The 26,668-nt window shown below is 41.9% G+C and overlaps 1 protein-coding gene across 1 annotated transcript in view; it reads right to left on the reverse strand.

Annotated features, from left to right (window-relative positions):
- Window positions 1-26,668, reverse strand: part of LOC139747132 (uncharacterized) — a 56,416-nt gene that overhangs the window by 19,303 nt on the left and 10,445 nt on the right. The window contains exons 3-7 of the mRNA XM_071659049.1: window positions 7,307-7,464; window positions 6,524-6,654; window positions 5,994-6,149; window positions 2,430-2,618; window positions 1,710-1,832 (exon numbers count right to left, since the gene is read on the reverse strand). Of these exons, the coding sequence (XP_071515150.1) occupies window positions 1,710-1,832; window positions 2,430-2,618; window positions 5,994-6,149; window positions 6,524-6,654; window positions 7,307-7,464 (757 nt within the window). The remainder of the gene's footprint in view (window positions 1-1,709; window positions 1,833-2,429; window positions 2,619-5,993; window positions 6,150-6,523; window positions 6,655-7,306; window positions 7,465-26,668) is intronic.

Below are 26,668 nucleotides of genomic sequence, written 5' to 3' on the forward strand. Positions count from 1 at the left end.
AGATATCCTTATTTACCATTTGCTATGAGGCCAGTACCTTATAGTTAGGAATTATCTGTGACAGAGCCCAAGAAACATAACACTGAGTGACGATGAGTCTGATGATGAGAAAGTAGACCAAGTACACGACAATGTGGATCCAACATTTGAACTTGTTCTTCAAGTGAACCACATTTGCTGTGTCACGGAGATCTTAATGGCCTCGTTCGCGGTTTAAATTTGTCTAAGAAGCAAGCTGAACTTTTGGGTTCCAGGTTAGGGGGAATCTTCTCCAGAATGAAACTAAAGTTTGTTTTTATCATGATCGCCATATCGTTTTCGAAGAATTTTTCTCCTTCGAGAATGATGTAGTGGTTTGCAATGATGTTCGTTTCGTTATGGAGGCACTTGATCACGACTGTAACACAGATGAGTGGCGCATGTTTATTGACTCATCAAAAGTAAGCTTTTCACTCCACAACGGAAATAAGTTCCCCTCTCGTTCCTCTGGCTCACCCAGCTAACATGATGGAATCGTGTAATAACATAATGCTTCTTACGGAGAAAATTAAGTATGGGGACATTAAGTGGAATGTGTGTGGTGACCGTAAAGATTGTGGCACTTTTACTGGAAATGGAACTTGGTTACACGAAGTTCTGTCGTTTCCTCTGTGAGTGGGACAGCCGGGAGAAGAAAATTATTATGTGAAGAAAGTGAGGCCAAAATGAACATCACTGACTCCATAGGAGAAGAATGTCATCATTCTTCCTCTTGCTGATACTGAGAAAATGTATCTGCCTCCTTTGCACATTAAGCTCAGGTTGATGAAGAACTTCGTCAAAGGCTTGGATAAAACTGGCCATGGATTTACATATTTGAGGAATAAATTCCCCAGGATCAATGATGCAAAAATCAAGGAGGGTATTTTTGTAGAAGCACAGATCAGGGAACTGCTTCCAGATGAAAAGTTCGAGAAAGAGCAAAATGAAGTTTAAAAACTTGCATTGCTGTCATGCAAGAGAGAAGGCAAAGATTTGGGGGGAATCACAGATCAGAAAACTACTGTGATGTTAAAGATATATTGACTACATGTAAAACTCTGGTGTGCAATATGGGTCGAGAAACCCACTTTTGGCCTCGCATTTAGACTTGTTCCTGGAAAATCTTGGGTCAGTCAGTAATGACCTGGGTGAAAGATTTCACCAGGATATTTCGGACATGGAAAAGCTGTACCAAGGAAAGTAGAGCCCCTCTATCTTGGCAGATTACTGCTGGACACTAAGGTTCCTGGGGCCAAATATTGCTGAAAATCGTACACTTCTACAATTGAGAGATAGTTTATGTCAAGTGTAATATCAGCTTTATTGATAAATAATGTACAATTTGTAGATATCTGATTGTTCTTAATTCAAAAACCATGCTTGATGGTAAAATTCTAAAGAAAAATGTTTGAATTCAGTGTAAGATGTACTATGAATGAGGTCCACTTATTTTGGTTCATGAGGCAAATAAAAGGTTAGATTTTTTTGGCCAGTGTAAATAGATAAGCGAAAAAACATGACACTGGAATAGATCTTGTATACCGATAGCGTTCAAATATTGACATTGACTGGATTTAACCATATCATGTACGAGGCTTTAGATCCTGTGTACGTATGGTGTCGTCATCTATAATGGATCAGATCTTATGTGGATGCTACAGTGTTATCTCAGGGGGGACCTGACTTACCTTGAACTTGCGTAAGAGCTCAGCCTTTTGGTGGATGTAGAGTAGAACGTTCCTGCTGTAGATGACATCGAAGGACCCGGCCGGGTAGTCCCCCTCTAAGATATCCTTCATCTCGAAGTGAATCTGTAAGACATTTACAGTAACGCCATGGGATGAAGATATGGTGACAGTGCTGCACTGCATGTGGATGTTTTTTGAACTTATCGAGAACTTGGTTGACTTACTAATGAATAAGAATAAAAATTCTGCCCAAAACTTGTACATGTGACAGCATATAGTAGATTACTTGTTACTTCCTGATGTTTGTCACAACTTTGCTCTCAGACTCTCCACACAGGGTTGTAGACCTGTTATCAAACTATTCTGTAGCAGAATGGAGTGTTTGGGTCATCTCCACATAGAGTACACCGACTCTTTGATTCTAACTTCTATATTGATAAGATATCAATGACAGTGAAGCATTTCAGCTTCTGTTGTCAGAGTAACTCCCTTATCTTCAAACACTAGTCTAAAATGTCTTGTCCATAAGGCTTAAGTGTAGGTTCGTAACTACACGATCATAGCTTCGGTATGGCCACAAAGATAGACTGAAGTCGCTTAGCAACTAACACTTGTCCTTAAGTACCGCTCTGGGCTGTCTTGCATCTCACAAACAAGGCTAAACTTGTTATAATTACACAGTCATAAGTAGACCTGTAGTGACAGGTTGTTACAACTTACCCGTTTCCTGAGTTTCTCTTCCAGTGTGGCTTGCCTCTGGAGGGCCAGGCAGAACATGTTGCTGCTCAGGTCGACCCCGTGTACGTGGACACCGTAGTAGCGAGCCATGAAGAAGGCGGATTCTCCTCCACCAGAGCCCACGTCCAACACCCGTTGGCCAGGTACCAGACCCAGTCCAAGGCAGAACTCCTGTCGTGTTGAGTCAGTAATTAAGGTCCAAGTCAAACAGTCGGTTGCTAGGAGACATTGTAAACACTTAGACCTTCCTTGTTACAGAAATCCTAACTGCCAGGAGTGGGGGCAAAGGATGAGTGGTTTAGGATACGACAGTTTTAAATTTCTTTATACGTAATATTTTTTTAAAGCCATTAGTCAAAAGGATTGATGAGGTTATGGCTACACTAGCCCACAAAAATTTACACTTCGTAAGTTTCGTGTCAGAGATCCTATGATGACTGCAAAAAGAGGTTCTGCGCGGATTAAGTATGAGGCAAAATCTTCTGGTATCTGTTTTGACATTTATAAACATGATTCAGTACGAGTTCTTCCAAAAATCCTGAAGTTTACGAGGATATTATCTAGTGGTAGTGAGTGATGACACTGCCACATTCTGGTAGTGAGAGGTAGTGAGAGGTGATGGTAGTGAGAGGTGATGGTAGTGAGAGGTGGTGGTAGTGAGAGGTGGTGGTAGTGAGAGGTAGTGAGAGGTGATGGTAGTGAGAGGTGGTGGTAGTGAGAGGTGATGGTAGTGAGAGGTGGTGGTAGTGAGAGGTGGTGGTAGTGAGAGGTTGTGAGAGGTGATGGTAGTGAGAGGTGATGGTAGTGAGAGGTGGTTGTAGTGAGAGGTGGTGGTAGTGAGAGGTAGTGAGAGGTGATGGTAGTGAGAGGTGATGGTAGTGAGAGGTGATGGTAGTGAGAGGTGGTGGTAGTGAGAGGTGGTGGTAGTGAGAGGTGATGGTAGTGAGAGGTGGTGGTAGTGAGAGGTGATAGTAGTGAGAGGTGGTGGTAGTGAGAGGTGATGGTAATGAGAGGTGATGGTAGTGAGAGGTGATGGTAGTGAGAGGTGGTGGTAGTGAGAGGTGATGGTAGTGAGAGGTGATGGTAGTGAGAGGTGATGGTAGTGAGAGGTGGTGGTAGTGAGAGGTGGTGGTAGTGAGAGGTGGTGGTAGTGAGAGGTGATGGTAATGAGAGGTGATGGTAGTGAGAGGTGATGGTAGTGAGAGGTGGTGGTAGTGAGAGGTGGTGGTAGTGAGAGGTGATAGTAGTGAGAGGTGGTGGTAGTGAGAGGTGGTGGTAGTGAGAGGTGATTGTATCGAGAGGTGATGCCACCACTGTCTGGGGATGGGATTCAAAAGTTGTCACTATTTACAGAGATCACCATCACATCTGCAGAAGTAAGCTCTGACCTCAGATGAATGTTCTCAAACAGAGAAGGTCGTAAAGGGAAGATAAATAACGCTAAAGAGGCAGAGAAATAAGGAGAAAAAAAGAAAAGAATTAGATAACGTTCATGGAAAAAATGGACAACGTGCCATTAATGGCAGGTCGGTCGTACTAATTCATTAGGACAAACCTTGAGCTGCTAGCGGCCACACAGTAATTATGTGGCGAGTGTCTTGCCAAGTATTCATAATCCCCCTTATGGTAAGGGTATACAAGTAGCCAGCTCATGAGAACTAAAACTTTAGAAATATCTGTAGGAGAATTTAACAGGATCAACACTGCAGCGTAAGTCGAGTAGGTCACGTTTTGAAGTAAGTTTGAGAAAGTGTGTAAGACGTATTGCTCTTCACTCGACTCGGTAATTTAAGTTTATCTAGCTAGAATCTCAATATCTGTGAAGACAGTGGTCCATGCAGTTATCGAGGGCAGTTGTAATATTCTGTATGATGAGGGCATTACAGATAGACTGAACATGGCAATTATATCAAGTGTCTTTAATAAGTCGAGTGGTGGATTCAATGAGCCGTTAAAGAAGATGGAGATGTGGTGATAAGTGCAGATACATAAATGGGAAGAAAATGAGCTTTTGATATAACTAGGTTCCTCCTGCCTCACTGTGAAGCCTTCCTCCAACCTGAGTTCGTTGTCGCAAGATGAGATGAAGATCCTCGATGAGGTGTTTATGAGAGAAGTGGAGGACTGTAGTGATGAGTTACCAGTTCACGAGTGTATGCGGTCTTTTGTTGAGAGACGAATTCCTATATGAAAAGAGGAAGTATGAAGGAGATAAGGACACTGTGGCTGATGAGGAAAATGTGAGAGAATGATCCATCAATAATCATAGAGACGAACAGGCCAGAGAAGATGCTGGATATGACGGAACACGGTAAGAGGAAAGCCAAAGACTGGAACTTGGAGATAAGACCGGTATGTCGTTCCCTGTCGAAAGCTTTCGTTATATCAAGAGTTACGGTTTAGAACTCCACAAAGTCTTAGAGAGAAGATCACCATCATAAACAGTAACAGCCATGAGGATAACATCAACAGAATTCGTTTTGCGAGAGCCACATCGATGACAAGTACAGAGACTAAGATCTATAATGTTTACCAAATGGCAGGAGAAGAGAAACATGAAGCCTTTGGAGATGCTACAAGTCAGGGCAATAAGATGAGAGTTGAAAGTGTCAGAATTGCTGCATTTCTATCGGATAGGTTGATCTAATGTATGTTACTAGGAAGATGACAAATTTCAAATCTAAATGGAGATGTGAAATGAAGAGCCAGCGTGACGAAAGCCAAGAAGCAAACTGCTTTAGACCACAAAGAGGGATATACCTTATTTGTGTCTGGAGAGAGAAGTGCTTTTTGGACTGCTTGAAAGAGGCATTGGATTAGCAAGAGTTGCTTCAGAGGGTGAGGGGATGTCAGGGTTACTCACAGTGGAATTAGAAGAGGAAAGAGAACCAGAAATTGTATTTCAAGCGACAGAAGAGAAAGTTATAGTACTGTCGAGAACGAAAAGCAAAGAAAAAGTAGTATGACAGAAGTTATCAGAGAGGCTTTGGGCCAAAGGCAAAAGGCCAAAAATATTTAACATAAGAAGGAGAGAAGATGTTGTCCCACTTACTATGGACATGCACCGCCCATATACACCTCCTTTAGAAAGATATGAAAGCTTCAAGGTAGCTGGAGTTTGGTGAGTGTCTTCTAGTCCGATATGCCGGACTCCTTTCCCGAATGGCCTCCAGATAAAATTGCCTGAACCAAGTGCGGGAAGAAAAGGCGGTCTTAAGAGCAGATGTCATATACGCATCATTCCCGGCACAATAGAGTCTCCTCTATGTTTAGGAGAGAAGAAACATAGCCCAAGGAAAGGCAGTCAGCTGTCCAACGAAAAGAAGTGTCTAGCTAGTGTTGCCAAAATGCCGATATTGGCATTCAGATGTGGCAGCCAGACGAGGGGGTGCTGGCAGTATAGAGTCAACTACCAAAGTGTGCTCATTGAATGAGTTAGTGGAAGGATTTTAAGGGAAACAGGTACAAGATAATGCAAGGGAAAGCATGAAAGCATGGAGCATGAGCAGGGCTGTTGATAATTTGCCGTAGATCATTACAACTTACCCTTGTGGTAGTCTCGCCTTCTGTAGAGTTCCAGGTGTTTCCCAACAGCCATTCCATCTGGAAAATCACAGAATGTGGGAAGTGTGTCTCCGTAACCTGTTCGTCCTTGTTTACACGTTCGGCCAGGATACACAACTGGCTGGGATCACCCTTGTGCTGAGGAGACAGAAGATTTGGATAGAGACAAGCACACGAGGAAACATTGTGTTTGTATCAAGTTTATTTTATTATATCTAATGCGGTAAAATCAGATTTAATGTAACTTTGAAGATGAAAGTGACATTCATATATTCATGAAGGTAATTATTTATTGATGATAACTGCACTGTGCTGACAGAAATACAGTATATATAATTTCACCTTCAGTATATTAACGAAGCGAAATACTAGTTGATTCTGTCACTATGATTCCTAAATAGAACGTCAGGTAAAGATATCTTCCCGTTGTCACGAGCACTGAGAAGATTTCTCTGCAGAAAGCATTACGGTTAATAGTTTCCCTCACTCATACCTAGGTGAGTGAGTATTACCTGGATATAGGAAAGGCAACTTTTAGCTCTGATGGGTGTGAACGCGGCCTGGGTGGAGGTGGTGGCCTGCAGCATCTGGAAGTACTGCAGCGGAGACCGAAACACTGTTGGCATGTCTGGACACCAGTGACCTAAAGATGGTAATAAATGTATAGGGTTTACACACCAGAGGATGGAGGACAGATTCCCACGTATCCATATCCCATGGAATAGAATGTTGGTGGAAAAAACTCTGGTACATGAAAGAAAGAATCCCGTAGCCTAACCTACCCTAACAAACCGTACCTAACCTAACCTGACAAATTGTAATAGCCTAACCTAACTTAAACCAACCTCCACTGCCACTTCTCAATGTCAAAGCTCACTCTCTGGCAATCTTTCCCCTTGAAGTTGATCGTGTCCTTATGACGGATGTGGAGATAGCGTGGATTGTCGTCCATGAGAAAGTGTATCATGGTTATCAGGTTAGTGTGGATGTCATCCAGGATTGAGGATGCTTATGACTGGTGTGAGGTTAGTGTGGATGTCATTTAGGGATGAGGATGTTTATGACGGGTGTGAGGTTAGTGTGGATGTCACCCAGGGATGAGGATGTTACACCAGGACTCACATAAAGCAAATGTTGCAAGTCCGATGAGTGCTTCGTGTTAGCAACTGTACCAGAACCGGGGAAATGATCTGTTTCTGGATATATATCTTTTTATCTATATCTATCTAGAATACCATGCCACAGCAATGTAGCAGGGTCATTGATGCTGAAGTCACCACCAGCAGGTCACTGACCTGATCTGAGGTCACAGGTCTCCAGGATGAAGAGGTATCCTCCAGGTGTCAACCAGTCCAGGATCCGCACCAAGACCCGGGTCAGGTCATCGTCTCCCAGACTGGTCAACAGTCGGTCCACAAACACCAGGTCGAACGATCCTCCTGCAAACTCCAACCTGTCGGGAAAATATTTGGTATAACTTGACGGAGAACTTACTGTAGGTCTTCCTGCAGGAGAACTTACTGTAAGTCTACCTGCAGGAGAACTTGCTATAAGCCTACCTGCAGGAGAGCTTACTGTAAGTTTACCTGCAGGTAAACTTACAGTTTCCATGCAGGTAGCGCAAGGAAACAGACGAAAGAATGGCCCAACCCACTCACATACACATGTATATACATACACGTCCACACACACAAATATACATACTTATACATCTCAACGTATGCATATATGTATACACACAGACATATACATATATACACATGTACATAATTCATACTGTCTGCCTTTAATCATTCCCATCACCACCTCGCCACACATGAAATAAGACCCCCCCCTCAAGGTGTGCGAGGTAGCGCTAGGAAAAGACAACAAAGGCCCCATTCGTTCACACTCAGTCTCTAGCTGTCATGTAATAATGCACCGAAACCACAGCTCCCTTTCCACATCCAGGCCCCACAGAACTTTCCATGGTTTACCCCAGACGCTTCACATGCCCTGGTTCAATCCATTGACAGCAGACCCCGGTATACCACATCGTTCCAATTCACTCTATTTCTTGCACGCCTTTCACCATCCTGCATGTTCAGGCCCCGATCACTCAAAGTCTTTTTCGTTACATCTTTCCACCTCCAATTTGGCCTCCCACTTCTCCTCGTTCCCTCCACCTTTGACACATATATCCTCTTCGTCAATCATTCCTCACTCATTCGCTCCAGGTGACCAAAACATTTCAAAACACCCTCTTCTGCTCTCTCAACCACACTCTTTTTATTACCACACATCTCTCTTACCCTACTATTACTTATTCGATCAAACCACCTCACACCACATATTGTCCTCAAATATCTCATTTCCAGCACATCCACCCTCCTCCGCACAACTCCATCCATAGCCCACGCCTCGCGACCATAAAACTTGTTGGAACCACTGTTCCTTCAAACATGCCCATTTTTGCTTTTCGAGATAATGTTCTCGACTTCCACACATTCTTTGAGGCTCAGAGAACTTTCGCCCCCTGCCCCACCCTATGATTCACTTCCTCTTCCATGGTTCCATCCGCTGCTAAATCCACTCCCAGATATCTAAAACACTTTACTTCCTCCAGTTTTTCTCCATTCAAACTTACCACACAATTAACTTGACCCTCAACCCAACTGTACCTAGTAACATTGCTCTTATTCACATTTACTCTCAACTTTCCTCTTTCATACACTTTACCAAACTCAGTCACCAGCTTCTGCACTTTCTCACATGAATCGGCCACCAGCGCTGTATCATCAGCGAACAACAACTGACTCACTTCCCAAGCTCTCTCATCCACAACAGACTGCATACTTGCCTCTCTTTCCAAAACTCTTGCATTCACCTCCCTAACAACCCCTTCCATAAAAATATTAAACAACCATGGAGACATCACACACCCCTGCCGCAAACCTACATTCAGTGAGAACCAATCACTTTCCTCTCTTTCTACACGTACACATGCTTTACATCCTCGATAAAAACTTTTCACTGCTTCTAACAACTTGCCTCCCACACCATATAGTCTTAATACCTTCCACAGAGCATCTCTATCAACTCCATCATATGCCTTCTCCAGATCCATAGATGTTACATACAAATCCATATGTTTTTCTAAGTATTTCGCACATACATTCCTCAAAGCAAACACCCGATCCACACATCCCCGACCACTTCTGAAACCACACTGCTCTTCCCCAATCTGGGAAATATATATATATATATATATATATATATATATATATATATAGAGAGAGAGAGAGAGAGAGAGAGAGAGAGAGAGAGAGAGAGAGAGAGAGAGAGAGAGAGAGAGAGAGAGAGAGAGAGAGAGAGAGAGAGAGAGAGAGAGAATTTTTTTTTTCCTGTCTCCCCCGTTTGCGAGTTAGCGCAAGGAAACAGAAGAAAGAAATGGCCCAACCCACCCCCATACATATGTATATACATACGTCCACACGCGCAAATATACATACCTACACAGCTTTCCATGGGTTACCCCAGACGCTTCACATGCCTTGATTCAATCCATTGACAGCACGTCAACCCCGGTATACCACATCGATCCAATTCACTCTATTCCTTGCCCTCCTTTCATCCTCCTGCATGTTCAGGCCCCGATCACACAAAATCTTTTTCACTCCATCTTTCCACCTCCAATTTGGTCTCCCACTTCTCCTCGTTCCCTCCACCTCCGACACATATATCCTCTTGGTCAATCTTTCCTCACTCATTCTCTCCATGTGCCCAAACCATTTCAAAACACCCTCTTCTGCTCTCTCAACCAACCTCTTTTTATTTCCACGCATCTCTCTTACCCTTCCGTTACTTACTCGATCAAACCACCTCACACCACGTATTGTGTTCAAACATCTCATTTCCAGCACATCCATCCTCCTGCGCACAACTCTATCCATAGCCCACGCCTCGCAACCATACAACATTGTTGGAACCACTATTCCTTCAAACATTCAAATTTTTGCTTTCCGAGATAATGTTCTCTACTTCCACACATTCTTCAAGGCTCCCAGAATTTTCGCCCCCTCCCCGCCATATGATCCACTTCCGCTTCCATGGTTCCATCCGCTGCCAGATCCACTCCCAGATATCTAAAACACTTTACTTCCTCCAGTTTTTCTCCATTCAAACTTACCTCCCAATTGACTTGACCCTCAACCCTACTGTACCTAAAAACCTTGCTCTTATTCACATTTACTCTTAACTTTCTTCTTTCACACACTTAACCAAACTCAGTCACCAGCTTCTGCAGTTTCTCACATGAATCAGCCACCAGCGCTGTATCATCAGCGAACAACAACTGACTCACTCCCAAGCTCTCTAATCCCCAACAGACTGCATACTTGCCCCTCTTTACAAAACTCTTGCATTCACCTCCCTAACAACCCCATCCATAAACAAATTAAACAACCATGGAGTCATCACACACCCCTGCCGCAAACCAACATTCACTGAGAACCAATCACTTTCCTCTCTTCCTACACGTACACATGCCTTACATCCTCGATAAAAACTTTTCACTGCTTCTAACAACTTACCTCCCACACCATATATTCTTAATACCTTCCACAGAGCATATATATATATATATATATATATATATATATATATATATATATATATATATATATATATATATATATATATATATATATATATATATATATATATATATATATATATATATATATATATATATATATATATATATATATATATATATATATATATATATATATATATATATATATATATATATATATATAATATATATATATATATATATATATATATATATATATATATATATATATATATATATATATATATATATATATATATATATATATATATATATATATATATATGCTCTGATTCAATCCACTGACAGCACGTCAACCCCGGTATACCACATCGCTCCAATTCACTCTATTCCTTGCCCTCCTTTCACCCTCCTGCATGTTCAGGCCCCGATCACACAAAATCTTTTTCACTCCATCTTTCCACCTCCAATTTGGTCTCCCTCTTCTCGTTCCCTCCACCTCCGACACATATATCCTCTTGGTCAATCTTTCTTCACTCATTCTCTCCATGTGCCCAAACCATTTCAAAACACCCTCTTCTGCTCTCTCAACCACGCTCTTTTTATTTCCACACATCTCTCTTACCCTTACGTTACTTACTCGATCAAACCACCTCACACAACACATTGTCCTCAAACATCTCATTTCCTGCACATCCTTCCTCCTGCGCACAACTCTATCCATTGCCCACGCCTCGCAGCCATACAACATTGTTGGAACCACTATTCCTTCAAACATACCCATTTTTGCTTTCCGAGATAATGTTCTTGACTTCCACACATCCTTCAAGGCTCTCAGAATTTTCGCCCCCTCCCCCACCCTATGATCAACTTCCGCTTCCTTGGTTCCATCCGCTGCCAGATCCACTCCCAGATATCTAAAACACTTCACTTCCTCCAGTTTTTCTCCATTCAAACTCATCTCCCAATTAACTTGACCCTCAACCCTACTGTACCTAATAACCTTGCTCTTATTCACATTTACTCTTAACTTTCTTCTTTCACCCACTTTACCAAACTCAGTCACCAGCTTCTGCAGTTTCTCACATGAATCAGCTGTATCATCAGCGAACAACAACTGACTCACTTCCCAAGCTCTCTCATCCCCAACAGACTGCATACTTGCCCCTCTTTCCAAAACTCTTGCATTCACCTCCCTAACAACCCCATCCATAAACAAATTAAACAACCATGGAGACATCACACACCCCTGCCGCAAACCTACATTCACTGAGAACCAATCACTTTCCTCTCTTCCTACACGTACACATGCCTTACATCCTCGAAAAAAACTTTTCACTGCTTCTAACAACTTGCCTCCCACACCATATATTCTTAATACCTTCCACAGAGCATCTCTATCAACTCTATCATATGCCTTCTCCAGATCCATAAATGCTACATACAAATCCATTTGCTTTTCTAAGTATTTCTCACATACATTCTTCAAAGCAAACACCTGATCCACACATCCTCTACCACTTCTGAAACCACACTGCTCTTCCCCAATCTGATGCTCTGTACATGCCTTCACCCTCTCAATCAATACCCTCCCATATAATTTACCAGGAATATTCAACAAACTTATACCTCTGTAATTTGAGCACTCACTCTTATCCCCTTTGCCTTTGTACAATGGCACTATGCACGCATTCCGCCAATCCTCAGGCACCTCACCATGAGTCATACATACATTAAATAACCTTACCAACCAGTCAATAATACAGTCACCCACTTTTTTAATAAATTCCACTGCAATACCATCCAAACCTGCTGCCTTGCCGGCTTTCATCTTCCGCAAAGCTTTTACTACCTCTTCTCTGTTTACCAAATCATTTTCCCTAACCCTCTCACTTTGCACACCACCTCGACCAAAACACCCTATATCTGCCACTCTATCATCAAACACATTCAACAAACCTTCAAAATACTCACTCCATCTCCTTCTCACATCACCACTACTTGTTATCACCTCCCCATTTGCGCCCTTCACTGAAATTCCCGTGTATATATTTTTTTTTCATACTATTCGCCATTTCCCGCGATAGCGAGGTAGCGTTAAGAACAGAGGACTGGGCCTTTGAGGGAATATCCTCACCTGGCCCTCTTCTCTGTTCCTTCTTTTGGAAAATTAAAAAAAATAATCGAGAGGGGAGGATTTCCAGCCCCCCGCTCCCTTCCCTTTTAGTCGCCTTCTACGACACGCAGGGAATACGTGGGAAGTATTCTTTCTCCCCTATCCCCTGGGACCCTTTGTGCAAGAGGCAGGCTGTTGGAGCTTTGTATGTTCTATGAAGGTGCGCGTTCATATACACTTTATTCGTATTCATATAACTCCGCTTTGTACAGTTAGGTTCAGTAAAACGCTATCAGCTGGCTATGTGTTCTGTTCGGAAACAACCGATAGACCCCGTTGCTCACCATTGTGAGACGAAGGGTATTCGAGTACTTAGTATTTCGAATAGTTGTTTCCTATTATACAGTCCCTTAGCCTAGCGGTTAGCATGCCTGCCTCTTGCACAAGGGGTCCCAGGTTCGATCCTGGCTGTTGGAGCTTTGTATGTTATATATATATATATATATATATATATATATATATATATATATATATATATATATATATATATATATATATATGTGTGTATATATATATATATCAGTGAAGGAGGGTAATGGGGAGGTCATAACAAGTAGTGGTAAAGTGAGTATGAGATAAAGTGTGTATTTTGAAGGTTTGTAAAATATGTTTCATGATAGAGTAGCAGATATAGGGTGTTTTGGTCGAGGTAGTGTGCAAAGTGAGAGGGTTAGGGAAAATGATTTGGTAAACAGAGAAGAGGTGGTAAGAATTTTGGAGAAGATGAAAGGTGGCTAGGCAGTGGGTTGAGATGTTATTGCAGTGGAATTTATTAAGAAAAGCGGTGCCTGTATTGTTGACTGTTTGGTAAGGATATTTGATGTATGTATGACTCATGGTGAGATGCCTGAGTATTGGCAGAATGCTTACATAGTACAATTGCACAAAGGCGGAAGTGAATCTTAGGGTGGGGGAAGGGGCGAAAGTTCTGGGAGCGTTGAAGAATGTGTGGAAGTCGAGAACGTTATCTTGGAAAGCAAAATTGGGTATGTTTGAAGGAATAGTGGTTCCAACAAGGTTATATGGTTGCGAGGTGTGGGCGATAGATAGAGTTGTGCGGAGGAGGGTGGATGTGCTGGAAATGAGATGTTTGAGTACTAAATATGGTGTGAGGTGGTATGATCGGGTAAGTGATGGAAGGGTAAGAGAGATGTTTGGTAATGAAAACAGTGTGGTTGTGAGAGCAGAAGAGGGTGTTTTGAAATGGTTTGGTCACATGGACAGAATGAGTGAGGAAAGTTTGACCAAGAGGATATATGTGTCAGGGGTGGAGGGAACAAGAAGTGGGAGACCAAATTGGAGGTGGAAAGATGGCGTGAAAAAGATTTTAGTGATCGGGGCTTCAACATGCAGGATGGTGAAAGGCGTGCAAGTTATAGAGTGAATTGAAACGATGTGGTATACCACGGTCGACGTGCTGTCAATGGATTGAACCAGGGTATGTGAAGAGTGTGGTGTAAACCATGGAAAGTTCTGTGGGGCCTGGATGTGGAAAGGGAGCTCTGGTTTCTGTGCATTATACATGACAGCTAGAGACGGAGTGTGAATGAATGTGGCCTTTGTTGTCTTTTCCTAGCGTTACCTTGAGCACGAGCTGAGGGAGGGGGTTGTTATTTTTCGTGTGGCGGGATAGCGACGGGAATGAATACGGGCAGACACTATGAATTATGTACTTGTGTATATATGTATATGTCTGTGTTGGCATATATATGTATACGTTGAGATGTATAGGTATGCATATGTGCGTGTGTAGACGTGTATGTATATACATGTGTTTGTGGATGGATTGGGCAATTCCTTCGTCTGTTTCCTTGCGCTACCTTACTAACTCGGGAGACAGAGACAAAGTGTAATATATAAATATTTATAGATATATATATTTATATCCCACGCATCTGGAGAAGGCATATGATCTGGAGAAGGAATATGATAGAGTTGATAGAGATGCTCTGTGGAAGGTATTAAGAATATATGGTGTGGGAGGCAAGTTGTTAGAAGCAGTGAAAAGTTTTTATCGAGAATGTAAGGCATGTGTACGTGTAGGAAGAGAAGAAAGTGATTGGTTCACAGTGAATGTAGGTTTGCGGCAGGGGTATGTGATGTCTCCATGGTTGTTTAATTTGTTTATGGATGGGGTTGTTAGGGAGGTGAATGCAAGAGTTTTGGAAAGAGGGGCAAGTATAAAGTCTGTTGTGTATGAGAGAGCTTGGGAAGTGAGTCAGTTGTTGTTCGCTGATGATACAGCGCTGGTGGCTGATTCATGTGAGAAACTGCAGAAGCTGGTGACTGAGTTTGGTAAAGTGTGTGAAAGAAGAAAGTTAAGAGTAAATGTGAATAAGAGCAAGGTAATTAGGTACAGTAGGTTTGAGGGTCAAGTCATTTGGGAGGTAAGTTTGAATGGAGAAAAACTGAAGGAAGTAAAGTGCTTTAGATTCTGGGAGTGGATCTGGCAGGGGATGGAACCATGGAAGCGGAAGTGGATCATAGGATGGGGGAGGGGGCGAAAATCCTGGGAGCCTTGAAGAATGTGTGGAAGTCGAGAGCATTATCTCGGAAAGCAAAAATGGGTATGTTTGAAGGAATAGTGGTTCCAACAATGTTGTATGGTTGCGAGGCGTGGGCTATGGATAGAGTTGTGCGCAAGAGGGTGGATGTGCTGGAAATGAGATGTTTGAGGACAATGTGTGGTGTGAGGTGGTTTGATCGAGTAAGTAACGTAAGGGTAAGAGAGATGTATGGAAATAAAAAGAGCGTGGTTGAGAGAGCAGAAGAGGATGTTTTGAAATGGTTTGGGCACATGGAGAGAATGAGTGAGGAAAGATTGACCAAGAGGATATATGTGTCGGAGGTGGAGGGAACGAGGAGAAGTGGGAGACCAAATTGGAGGAGGAAAGATGGAGTGAAAAAGATTTTGTGTGATCGGGGCCTGAACATGCAGGAGGGTGAAAGGAGGGCAAGGAATAGAGTGAATTGGATCGATGTGGTATACCGGGATTGACGTGCTGTCAGTGGATTGAATCAGGGCATGTGAAGCGTCTGGGGTAAACCATGGAAAGCTGTGTAGGTATGTATATTTGCGTATGTGGACGTATATATATGCATGTGTATGGGGGTGGGTTGGGCCATTTCTTTCGTCTGTTTCCCTGCGCTACCTCGCAAAAGCGGGTGACATCGACAAAGCAAAAAAAAAAAAAAATATATATATATATATATATATATATATATATATATATATATATATATATATATATATATATATATATATATATATATCCCTGGGGATAGGGGAGAAAGAATACTTCCCACGTATTCCCTGCGTGTCGTAAAAGGCGACTAAAAGGGGAGGGAGCGGGGGGCTGGAAATCCTCCCCTCTCATTATTTTTTTTTAATTTTCCAAAAGAAGGAATAGAGAAGGGGGCCAGGTGAGGATATTCCCTTAAAGGCCCAGTTCTCTGTTCTTAACGGTACCTCGCTAACGCGGGAAATGGCGAATAGTTTGAAAGAAAGAAAATGTATATATATATATATATCTTTCTTTCAAACTGTTCGCCATTTCCCGCATTAGCGAGGTAGCGTTAAGAACAGAGGACTGGGCCTTTGGGGGAATACCCTCACCTGGCCCAATTCTCTGTTCCTTCTTTTGGAAAATTAAAAAAAAAACGAGAGGGGAGGATTTCCAGCCCCCCGCTCCCTCCCCTTTTAGTCGCCTTTTACGACACGCAGGGAATACGTGGGAAGTATTCTTTGTCCCCTATCCCCAGGGATAATATATATATATATATATATATATATATATATATATATATATATATATATATATATATATATATATATATATATATATATATATATATATATATATATATATATATATATATATATATATGTGTGTATATATATATATATATATATATATATATATATATATATATATATATATATATATATATATATATATATATATATATATATATATACATATATATATATATATATATATATATATATATATATATATATATATATATATATATATATATATATATATATATATATATATATATATATATATATATATATATATATATATATATACATATATATATATATATATATATATATATATATATATATATATATATATATATATATATATATATATATATATATTTTTTTTTTTTTTTTTTTTTTTTTTGCTTTGTCGATGTCACCCGCTTTTGCGAGGTAGCGCAAGGAAACAGACGAAAGAAATGGACCAACCCACCCCGGTCATAATTCACTTCTAACCTATATATATATATATATATATATATATATATATATATATATATATATATATATATATATATATATATATATATATATATATATATATATATATATATATATACATATATATATATATATATATATATATATATATATATATATATATATATATATATATATATATATATATATATATATATATATATATATATATATATATATATATGTATATATATATATACACAAATATATATATATATATATATATATATATATATATATATATATATATATATATATATATATATATATATATATATATATATATATATGTATATATATATATATATATATATATATATATATATATATATATATATATATATATATATATATATATATATATATATATATATATATTTGTGTATTGCTATTGACGTTTGTGTGAATAAATTGTACATTTCCTTTTCCATAGCCAGAGGTTGAACCATTATGTGACATTCATTTTTTTTCATTCATTTCAAGCTAAAAGTTTGTTTTATAAATTGTTTCTTACATTTTTCATATGTATATATATGTATGTGTGTGTGTGTGTGTGTATGTGCGTATGTATGTGTATGTGTGTGTGTGTGTATATGCATATATATATGTATATTATCCCTGGGGATAGGGGTGAAAGAATACTTCCCACGTATTCCTCGCGTGTCGTAGAAAGCGACTAGAGGGGACGGGAGCGGGGGGCCGGAAATCCTCCCCTCCTTGTATTAACTTTCTAAAATGGGAAACAGAAGAGGGAGTCACGCGGGGAGTGATCATCCTCCTCGAAGGCTCAGAGTGGGATGCCTAAATGTGTGTGGATGTAACCAAGATGTGAAAAAAGGAGAGATAGGTAGTATGTTTGAGGAAAGGAACCTGGATGTTTTGGCTCTGAGTGAAACGAAGCTCAAGGGTAAAGGGGAAGAGTGGTTTGGAAATGTCTGGGGAGTGAAGTCAGGGGTTAGTGAGAGGACAAGAGCAAGGGAAGGAGTAGCAATACTCCTGAAACAGGAGTTGTGGGAGTATGTGATAGAATGCAAGAAAGTAAATTCTCGATTAATATGGGTAAAACTGAAAGTTGATGGAGAGAGGTGGGTGATTATTGGTGCATATGCACCTGGGCATGAGAAGAAAGATCATGAGAGGCAAGTGTTTTGGGAGCAGCTAAATGAGTGTGTTAGCGGTTTTGATGCACGAGACCGGGTTATAGTGATGGGTGATTTGAATGCAAAGGTGAGTAATGTGGCAGTTGAGGGAATAATTGGTATGCATGGGGTGTTCAGTGTTGTAAATGGAAATGGTGAAGAGCTTGTAGATTTATGTGCTGAAAAAGGACTGATGATTGGGAATACCTGGTTTAAAAAGCGAGATATACATAAGTATACTTATGTAAGTAGGAGAGATGGCCAGAGAGCGTTATTGGATTACGTGTTAATTGACAGGCGCGCGAAAGAGAGACTTTTGGATGTTAATGTGCTGAGAGGTGCAAATGGAGGGATGTCTGATCATTATCTTGTGGAGGCTAAGGTGAAGATTAGTATGGGTTTTCAGAAAAGAGGAGTGAATGTTGGGGTGAAGAAGGTGGTGAGAGTAAGTGAGCTTGGGAAGGAGACCTGTGTGGGGAAGTACCAGGAGAGACTGTGTACAGAATGGAAAAAGGTGACAACAATGGAAGTAAGGGGAGTGGGGGAGGAATGGGATGTATTTAGGGAATCAGTGATGGATTGCGCAAAAGATGCTTGTGGCATGAGAAGAGTGGGAGGTGGGCTGTTTAGAAAGGGTAGTGAGTGGTGGGATGAAGAAGTAAGAGTATTAGTGAAAGAGAAGAGAGAGGCATTTGGACGATTTTTGCAGGGAAAAAATGCAATTGAGTGGGAGAAGTATAAAAGAAAGAGACAGGAGGTCAAGAGAAAGGTGCAAGAGGTGAAAAAAAGGGCAAATGAGAGTTGGGGTGAGAGACTATCAGTAAATTTTAGGGAGAATAAAAAGATGTTCTGGAAGGAGGTAAATAGGGTGCGTAAGACAAGGGAGCAAATGGGAACTTCAGTGAAGGGCGCAAATGGGGAGGTGATAACAAGTAGCGGTGATGTGAGAAGGAGATGGAATGAGTATTTTGAAGGTTTGTTGAATGTGTCTGATGACAGAGTGGCAGATATAGGGTGTTTTGGTCGAGGTGGTGTGCAAAGTGAGAGGGTTAGGGAAAATGATTTGGTAAACAGAGAAGAGGTAGTAAAAGCTTTGCGGAAGATGAAAGCCGGCAAGGCAGCAGGTTTGGATGGTATTGCAGTGGAATTTATTAAAAAAGGGGGTGACTGTATTGTTGACTGGTTGGTAAGGTTATTTAATGTATGTATGACTCATGGTGAGGTGCCTGAGGATTGGCGGAATGCGTGCATAGTGCCATTGTACAAAGGCAAAGGGGATAAGAGTGAGTGCTCAAATTACAGAGGTATAAGTTTGTTGAGTATTCCTGGTAAATTATATGGGAGGGTATTGATCGAGAGGGTGAAGGCATGTACAGAGCATCAGATTGGGGAAGAGCAGTGCGGTTTCAGAAGTGGTAGAGGATGTGTGGATCAGGTGTTTGCTTTGAAGAATGTATGTGAGAAATACTTAGAAAAGCAAATGGATTTGTATGTAGCATTTATGGATCTGGAGAAGGCATATGATAGAGTTGATAGAGATGCTCTGTGGAAGGTATTAAGAATATATGGTGTGGGAGGCAAGTTGTTAGAAGCAGTGAAAAGTTTTTATCGAGGATGTAAGGCATGTGTACGTGTAGGAAGAGAGGAAAGTGATTGGTTCTCAGTGAATGTAGGTTTGCGGCAGGGGTGTGTGATGTCTCCATGGTTGTTTAATTTGTTTATGGATGGGGTTGTAAGGGAGGTAAATGCAAGAGTCCTGGAAAGAGGGGCAAGTATGAAGTCTGTTGGGGATGAGAGAGCTTGGGAAGTGAGTCAGTTGTTGTTCGCTGATGATACAGCGCTGGTGGCTGATTCATGTGAGAAACTGCAGAAGTTGGTGACTGAGTTTGGTAAAGTGTGTGGAAGAAGAAAGTTGAGAGTAAATGTGAATAAGAGCAAGGTTATTAGGTACAGTAGAGGTGAGGGTCAAGTCAATTGGGAGATGAGTTTGAATGGAGAAAAACTGGAGGAAGTGAAGTGTTTTAGATATCTGGGAGTGGATCTGTCAGCGGATGGAACCATGGAAGCGGAAGTGGATCATAGGGTGGGGGAGGGGGCGAAAATTTTGGGAGCCTTGAAAAATGTGTGGAAGTCGAGAACATTATCTCGGAAAGCGAAAATGGGTATGTTTGAGGGAATAGTGGTTCCAACAATGTTGTATGGTTGCGAGGCGTGGGCTATGGATAGAGGTGTGCGCAGGAGGATGGATGTGCTGGAAATGAGATGTTTGAGGACAATGTGTGGTGTGAGGTGGTTTGATCGAGTAAGTAACGTAAGGGTAAGAGAGATGTGTGGAAATAAAAAGAGCGTGGTTGAGAGAGCAGAAGAGGGTGTTTTGAAATGGTTTGGGCACATGGAGAGAATGAGTGAGGAGAGATTGACCAAGAGGATATATGTGTCGGAGGTGGAGGGAACGAGGAGAAGAGGGAGACCAAGTTGGAGGTGGAAAGATGGAGTGAAAAAGATTTTGTGTGATCGGGGCCTGAACATGCAGGAGGGTGAAAGGAGGGCAAGGAATAGAGTGAATTGGAGTCATGTGGTATACAGGGGTTGACGTGCTGTCAGTGGATTGAATCAAGGCATGTGAAGCGTCTGGGGTAAACCATGGAAAGCTGTGTAGGTATGTATATTTGCGTGTGTGGACGTGTGTATGTACATGTGTATGGGGGGGGGGGAGGTTGGGCCATTTCTTTCGTCTGTTTCCTTGCGCTACCTCGCAAACGCGGGAGACAGCGACAAAGTATAAAAAAAAAAAAAAAAAAAAAAAAAAAAAATATTTGTGTATATATATATATACATATATATATATACATATATACATATATATATACACAAATATATATATATATATATATATATATATATATATATATATATATATACATATATATATATATATATATATATATATATATATATATATATATATATATATATATATATATATATATATATATAAATATATGTACATATTGTTACGTACATGTGTGTTCTTGTGTTCTTGTGTGTTCAAGTTATGAGTTGAGGCCTGCTGCGGATAGGTTAGAAGTGAATTATGACCGGAGTGCTAGTAAAATACAGTTGGAGACTTTATCAATAAATCACTTTGTTAGCGAGCATATCGTAGATGCTGCGCCTGATGTTGAAATTAGTGTCGACAATACCGTCCTATCACTGAGATCGGCCGAAGCCTCGATCCCTCCCCGTACCCCTAGTGATGTTAATGTTGATCTCGAATACTGACGAATCCAACTAAAGATAGCTAAGGTCAATGCACAAGCACAGGTGCAAGTACAGAAGGAGCTGACTGAAAAAGCTAGGCTCGCTTTCGAACGTTAAAAATTGCGACAGAGCGCTTCACCATCAGGACCAGTGTCGTCTCAATTGGGTAACTTACACCTCGTACCAAAGTTCTGTGATGATGACGTGGCTACCTTTTTCCTTAAGTATGAACAGACTGCCCATGAGTGCTCTTGGCAGAAGTCGGCTTGGACGACTGTCATACGTCCCCACCTTGTTGGTAAGGCTGAGTCCGCATACACTGCGCTGACCGGTGACTAGTGTAATGATTTTGAGGTCGTGAAACAGGCAGTGTTGAATTCTTATCATTTAAGTCCGGAAGCACACTGACTCAAATTTCGAGCTAAAATTAAGCGTCCTGATCAAAACTAACTAGATCACTTTCGTGAAAAGTACAAGTTATGCGTGCAGTGGGTACGCTCCGAAAGAGCTTATGATGCTGAGTCGATCCTAAAACTATTTGTACTCGAGGAATGTAAGGACGGTGTACCCTGTGATGTACTGCAGTACATAACTAAAACAGCGGAGAATTTTGAGGAGGCTGGGAAACTAGGAGATGAGTACGTGCTAAATCTCAAACTTGACGCGGAGAGACGTTCAAAGGGTTTTGACGGCAGAGGAAGGTCCAAAGCTCATGTAATCCTACCTGAATCTGCTACCTTGCCGGTAACTCATAAAAGTCAGGGGAAATACTCCGAGAGAGTTAAGGTTTGCTTTCACTGTGGCAAGGCTGGGCACCAGGTGAAGGATTGCTGGGCTCGGGCGAAGGAATCCAGAGACTCTACAAAGCTTAGGCCGGTGAGTCTCTTCTCGACTTTAAGGCCACTTAGTAAAGTAAGTGAGGCTGTCCCTGCTCTTAGGAAAGTGAGGGGCTGCGAGAGTGTTGATCAACCTGTTCCCACGGAACTACAATGCGTTCCTGTCTGAGGGCTAGGTTAGTAGATGTGGTGTAGAGCGAAAAGTGACCGCATTACGGGATTCTGGTGCGCTGCAGCCCCTGATGTTGGATGGCTTAGTGCCGCGAGGAGAGTCTGGAGACCGAGTCTTGATAGATGGGCTGCCGGGTCCCAAGGCCGTTCCACTAGCCAATGTGAGTGTGGAAACAAAACTCTTCACGGGCCCTGCCCAGGTAGGGGTTGTAGATCGGTTGCTTTCTCATGAGTGGACTTTGTGTTAGGCAATGACCTAGCGGGTGGGAAGATGAACCCAGTGCCGGTGGTGTCGGTGACACCAGTGGAGTCCACAGAGACAGAGCGGCTTCAGAAAGAGGTACCGGGGATATTCCCCGTGTGCCCAGTTACCCGGTCCATGTCTGCTAAGAAAGCATGTTGCAGGCCCCAGGAGACAGAGCTTGAGAAGGGAAAACTGCAGTCACTCCCCGAGAGTGAGCCTCGTGAGGTGGAGCTCGCTGATACCTTCTTTGCTGATTTAGACTCTGAGCCAGAGTCGACGGGTCCTCGAGGCTGATGATTTGTCCCGGCAGAATCTGAGGAGATTACAGAGAGCCGAACCAGAGTTTCAGAAATTGTTTGAGTCGGCTGAAGAATCGGCTGACGGTTATTACCTCCGGGATGGGTTGTTAATGAGGAGGTGGTGTCCAGTGTCATGGAATGGGGAAGACGAGGAGTGGCAGGCAGTCCACCAGGTGGTAGTGCCGCGTCCCGACAGGAGGGAGATTTTGAAGCTTGCGCATGACTCAAGCTTCGCCGGTCATTTAGGGGTTAGGAAGACCCTGGACCGAGCGTGGCGTAATGTATATTGGCCTGGTGTCCGCCAGGATGTCGCTCAATACGTAAAGACGTGTCATACCTGTCAAGTGATCGGGAAGCCTAATCAGAAGCTTAAGGCTACTCCCCTAGTTCCTACTCCCACATTGGAAGCTCCGTTTGACCGAGTCATAGTTGACATTGTGGGCCCATTGCCACGAACCTCCTCTGGCCACTGTTACATTTTAAGTATCATTGATATGGCCACGAGATATCCCGAAGCAATACCGTTGAGAAGCATAAATGCCAAGACTTGTCCGGGAGCTGCTTAGTTTCCTCACAAAGTTCGGACTTCCCAAAGAGGTGCAATCTGATCGGGGATCCAATTTCATGTCCAGGACTTTTCAACAAACCCTGAGGGAGCTGGGTATCGGTAAGATTACCTCCACTGCGTACCACCCTCAGAGCCAGGGAGCACTAGGAACGTCATCATTGCACCCTGAAGTCCATGTTAAAGAAGTAATGTGCTGACAACACTAACGACTGGGATAAGGGACTCACATTTCTTCTCTTCTCCACAACAGAAGTGCCTAATGAATCTCTAGGTTTCTCCCCCTTTGAGCTGATGTTTGCCCACGAGGTCCGAGGGCCTCTTAAATTACTGAAAGACGTGTGGCTGAACACGAGTGAGAGTGTTGGCCTGTTGGACTCCTTTAGCGAGTTAAAAGAGAAACTTCAAAGGTGTTGGGAAGCCGCTCGGCATAATTTAACAGGGACCCAAGCACGAATGAAGAAATGGTATGACAAACGATCTCGTTTGAGAAGGTTTGAGGCGGGGGACGAGGTGTTGCTTCTACTACCGCAGCTAGGTCAACCCTTGGCTGCCCGTTTTCAGGGCCCCTACACCATTATCCGTAGTGTAGGAGACTCAAATTACCTTGTCTCTATCCCTGATAGGCGCAGAGGTCGGAGATTATGCCACGTCAACATGGAGCTCCCCTGTTACTCTCGTATCCAGGCCCGATGGGACCTATATGTTCTGTACTGACTACTACCGGGTTAATGAGGTGACAAGAACTGACAGCTACCCCCTGCCACGAGTGGAAGATTGCATAGATCGCGCCGGCAATGATCGCTTCCTGTCAAAATTAGATCTCAGAAAAGGGTACTGGCAGATTAGATTGACGGAGAGAGCACAAGATATCAGCACCTTTGTATTGCTAGGACGGACTTATAAGTGCAAAGTGATGCCTTTTGGCATGAAGAATGCCCCTGCCACATTTCATCGACTTATGGACATCCTCATCAGAGACCTGCCTGGTTGTATCGTCTACCTGGATGATATTGTGATATTTAGTCAGAGTTGGGACGAACATCTACAGAGACTTAACAACGTTCTAACGGTCTTGAATGCGGCTAACCTTGTTCTCAATTGGGACAAATGCAAGTTTGTGAAGGCCAAGGTGCAATATTTGGGTTATGTGATCGGTCAAGGTGAGCTAGCCCCACCGACGGCAAAGGTCCAGGCTTTATCCCAGATGGGTGCCCCCCGATCTCGAAGAGAACTGAGACGTTTTATGGGTATGCTTGGGTACTATCGGATGTTCATTGTAAATTTTGCAACACTCGCAACCCTACTGACCAATTTATTGAAGAAAGATGTTAGATATGTTTAGAATGAGCAGTGTGAGACAGCCTTTCAACAATTAAAATCCATACTTTGTAATAGTCCTATCTTGCAGGCTCCTGATTTTGACCCACCATTCAAGTTACCAGTAGATACCAGTGATGTGGGAGCCAATGCTGTCCTCTTGCAGGAGGACGAAAACAAGGTTGACCATCCTGTAAGCTATTTTAGTAAGAAATTTAATCCAGCCCAAAGGAATTATTCCACCATTGAGAAAGAACTTTCGTCTTTAATACTTGCATTGCAGCACTTTCATGTGTATTTGTGCCCTTCGGGCCATGTTATCAGGGTGTATACTAACCACCACCCACGTAAATATGTTAACAAGTTCTGAGATAAGAATCAAAGGTTAACTAGGTGGGCCTTGTTCCTTCAAGAGTTTAATTTAGATATTCACCATATTGCTGGCGCACAAAATGTTTTACCCGATTGTTTATCCTGCTCTTAAGATGAGAAAATTCCTCTTCCAGGAATTTTCTCCTATAAGGAGGGGGTGTTACGAACATGTGTTTGTGTGCCCACATGTTCGTTTATATGTATGTGTGTGTTTTTGTGTATGGTGTTGCTGCTATTTCTTGCTAGGACGAGGATTAGGGTCTTCTTCTGCTATCGGCTCGGACCTCACTTCCCTGACCGAGCATTAGTCTTGATGATCCTATTTGTGGCCAGATGGCGTTCAGTCCTTCAGCACTTGAACCCTCACCCAAGGCGTCAGGTCAACTTGTGAGGTCAGCCTACGGGGTATGTCATCCCGTACATCATCATCGCTGTCATAACAAAAGGAAGTTGAGCTTTAGGCAAGATGTGGGACGGACTTAGGATCCTCCAACCAACCAGCAGATCATGGATAGCCCCTCCTCCAATCACAGCTGGACCTTAGGCCCATAGCCAATCAAGGGTAGCATTGTAGGGTAACAGGGCGGACGTAGGTCGTTCGTCCTTGTAATAAGTACCTCTGACATCCGCTGAGCCTCGATTTTCCGTATCTAGCCCAGCGAGGTAAGTGGTCTTCCCTGTGTCCCAAAGCCCGTAATCCGAGTGAAGTGCGCGATATAGACTCTATGGTGTTGTACTGCCTCTGTCATTTAATTTCGAGTATCATAGAGTATTGTAACTTGTCATAGAAGTGTCTAACAATAAGTGTATCTTGAAGCATGTTATCGAAGATAAATTGTCATAAAGGAAAGAAATCTTCTGGTTTGAAATCTTACCTGGAATGTTAAACTCATGTTCAGTGTTAATGTATATGAATTGTGCCTGATCATGTGTTTATTTTGTACTCTTTAGTTCTTTCATTATAAGTAGTTCTAATGCTGGTGTTGATTTAATCCCATGACTTTAAGATACTGTTATCCTGTGTTGTGTAACACAACAAAGCTAACGTCCTTGTAAAGACAAGGATCAGTATAGTATTTGTAATATATATATATATATATATATATATATATATATATATATATATATATATATATATATATATATATATTTTTTTTGCTTTGTCGCTGTCTCCCGCGTTTGCGAGGTAGCGCAAGGAAACAGACGAAAGAAATGGCCCAACCCACCCCCATACACATGTATATACATACGTCCACACACGCAAATATACATACCTACACAGCTTTCCATGGTTTACCCCAGACGCTTCACATGCCTTGATTCAATCCACTGACAGCACGTCAACCCCGGTATACCACATCGCTCCAATTCACTCTGTTCCTTGCC

Source organism: Panulirus ornatus, chromosome 67 (genome assembly GCF_036320965.1).
Source record: "Panulirus ornatus isolate Po-2019 chromosome 67, ASM3632096v1, whole genome shotgun sequence".
NCBI lineage: Eukaryota > Metazoa > Arthropoda > Malacostraca > Decapoda > Palinuridae > Panulirus > Panulirus ornatus.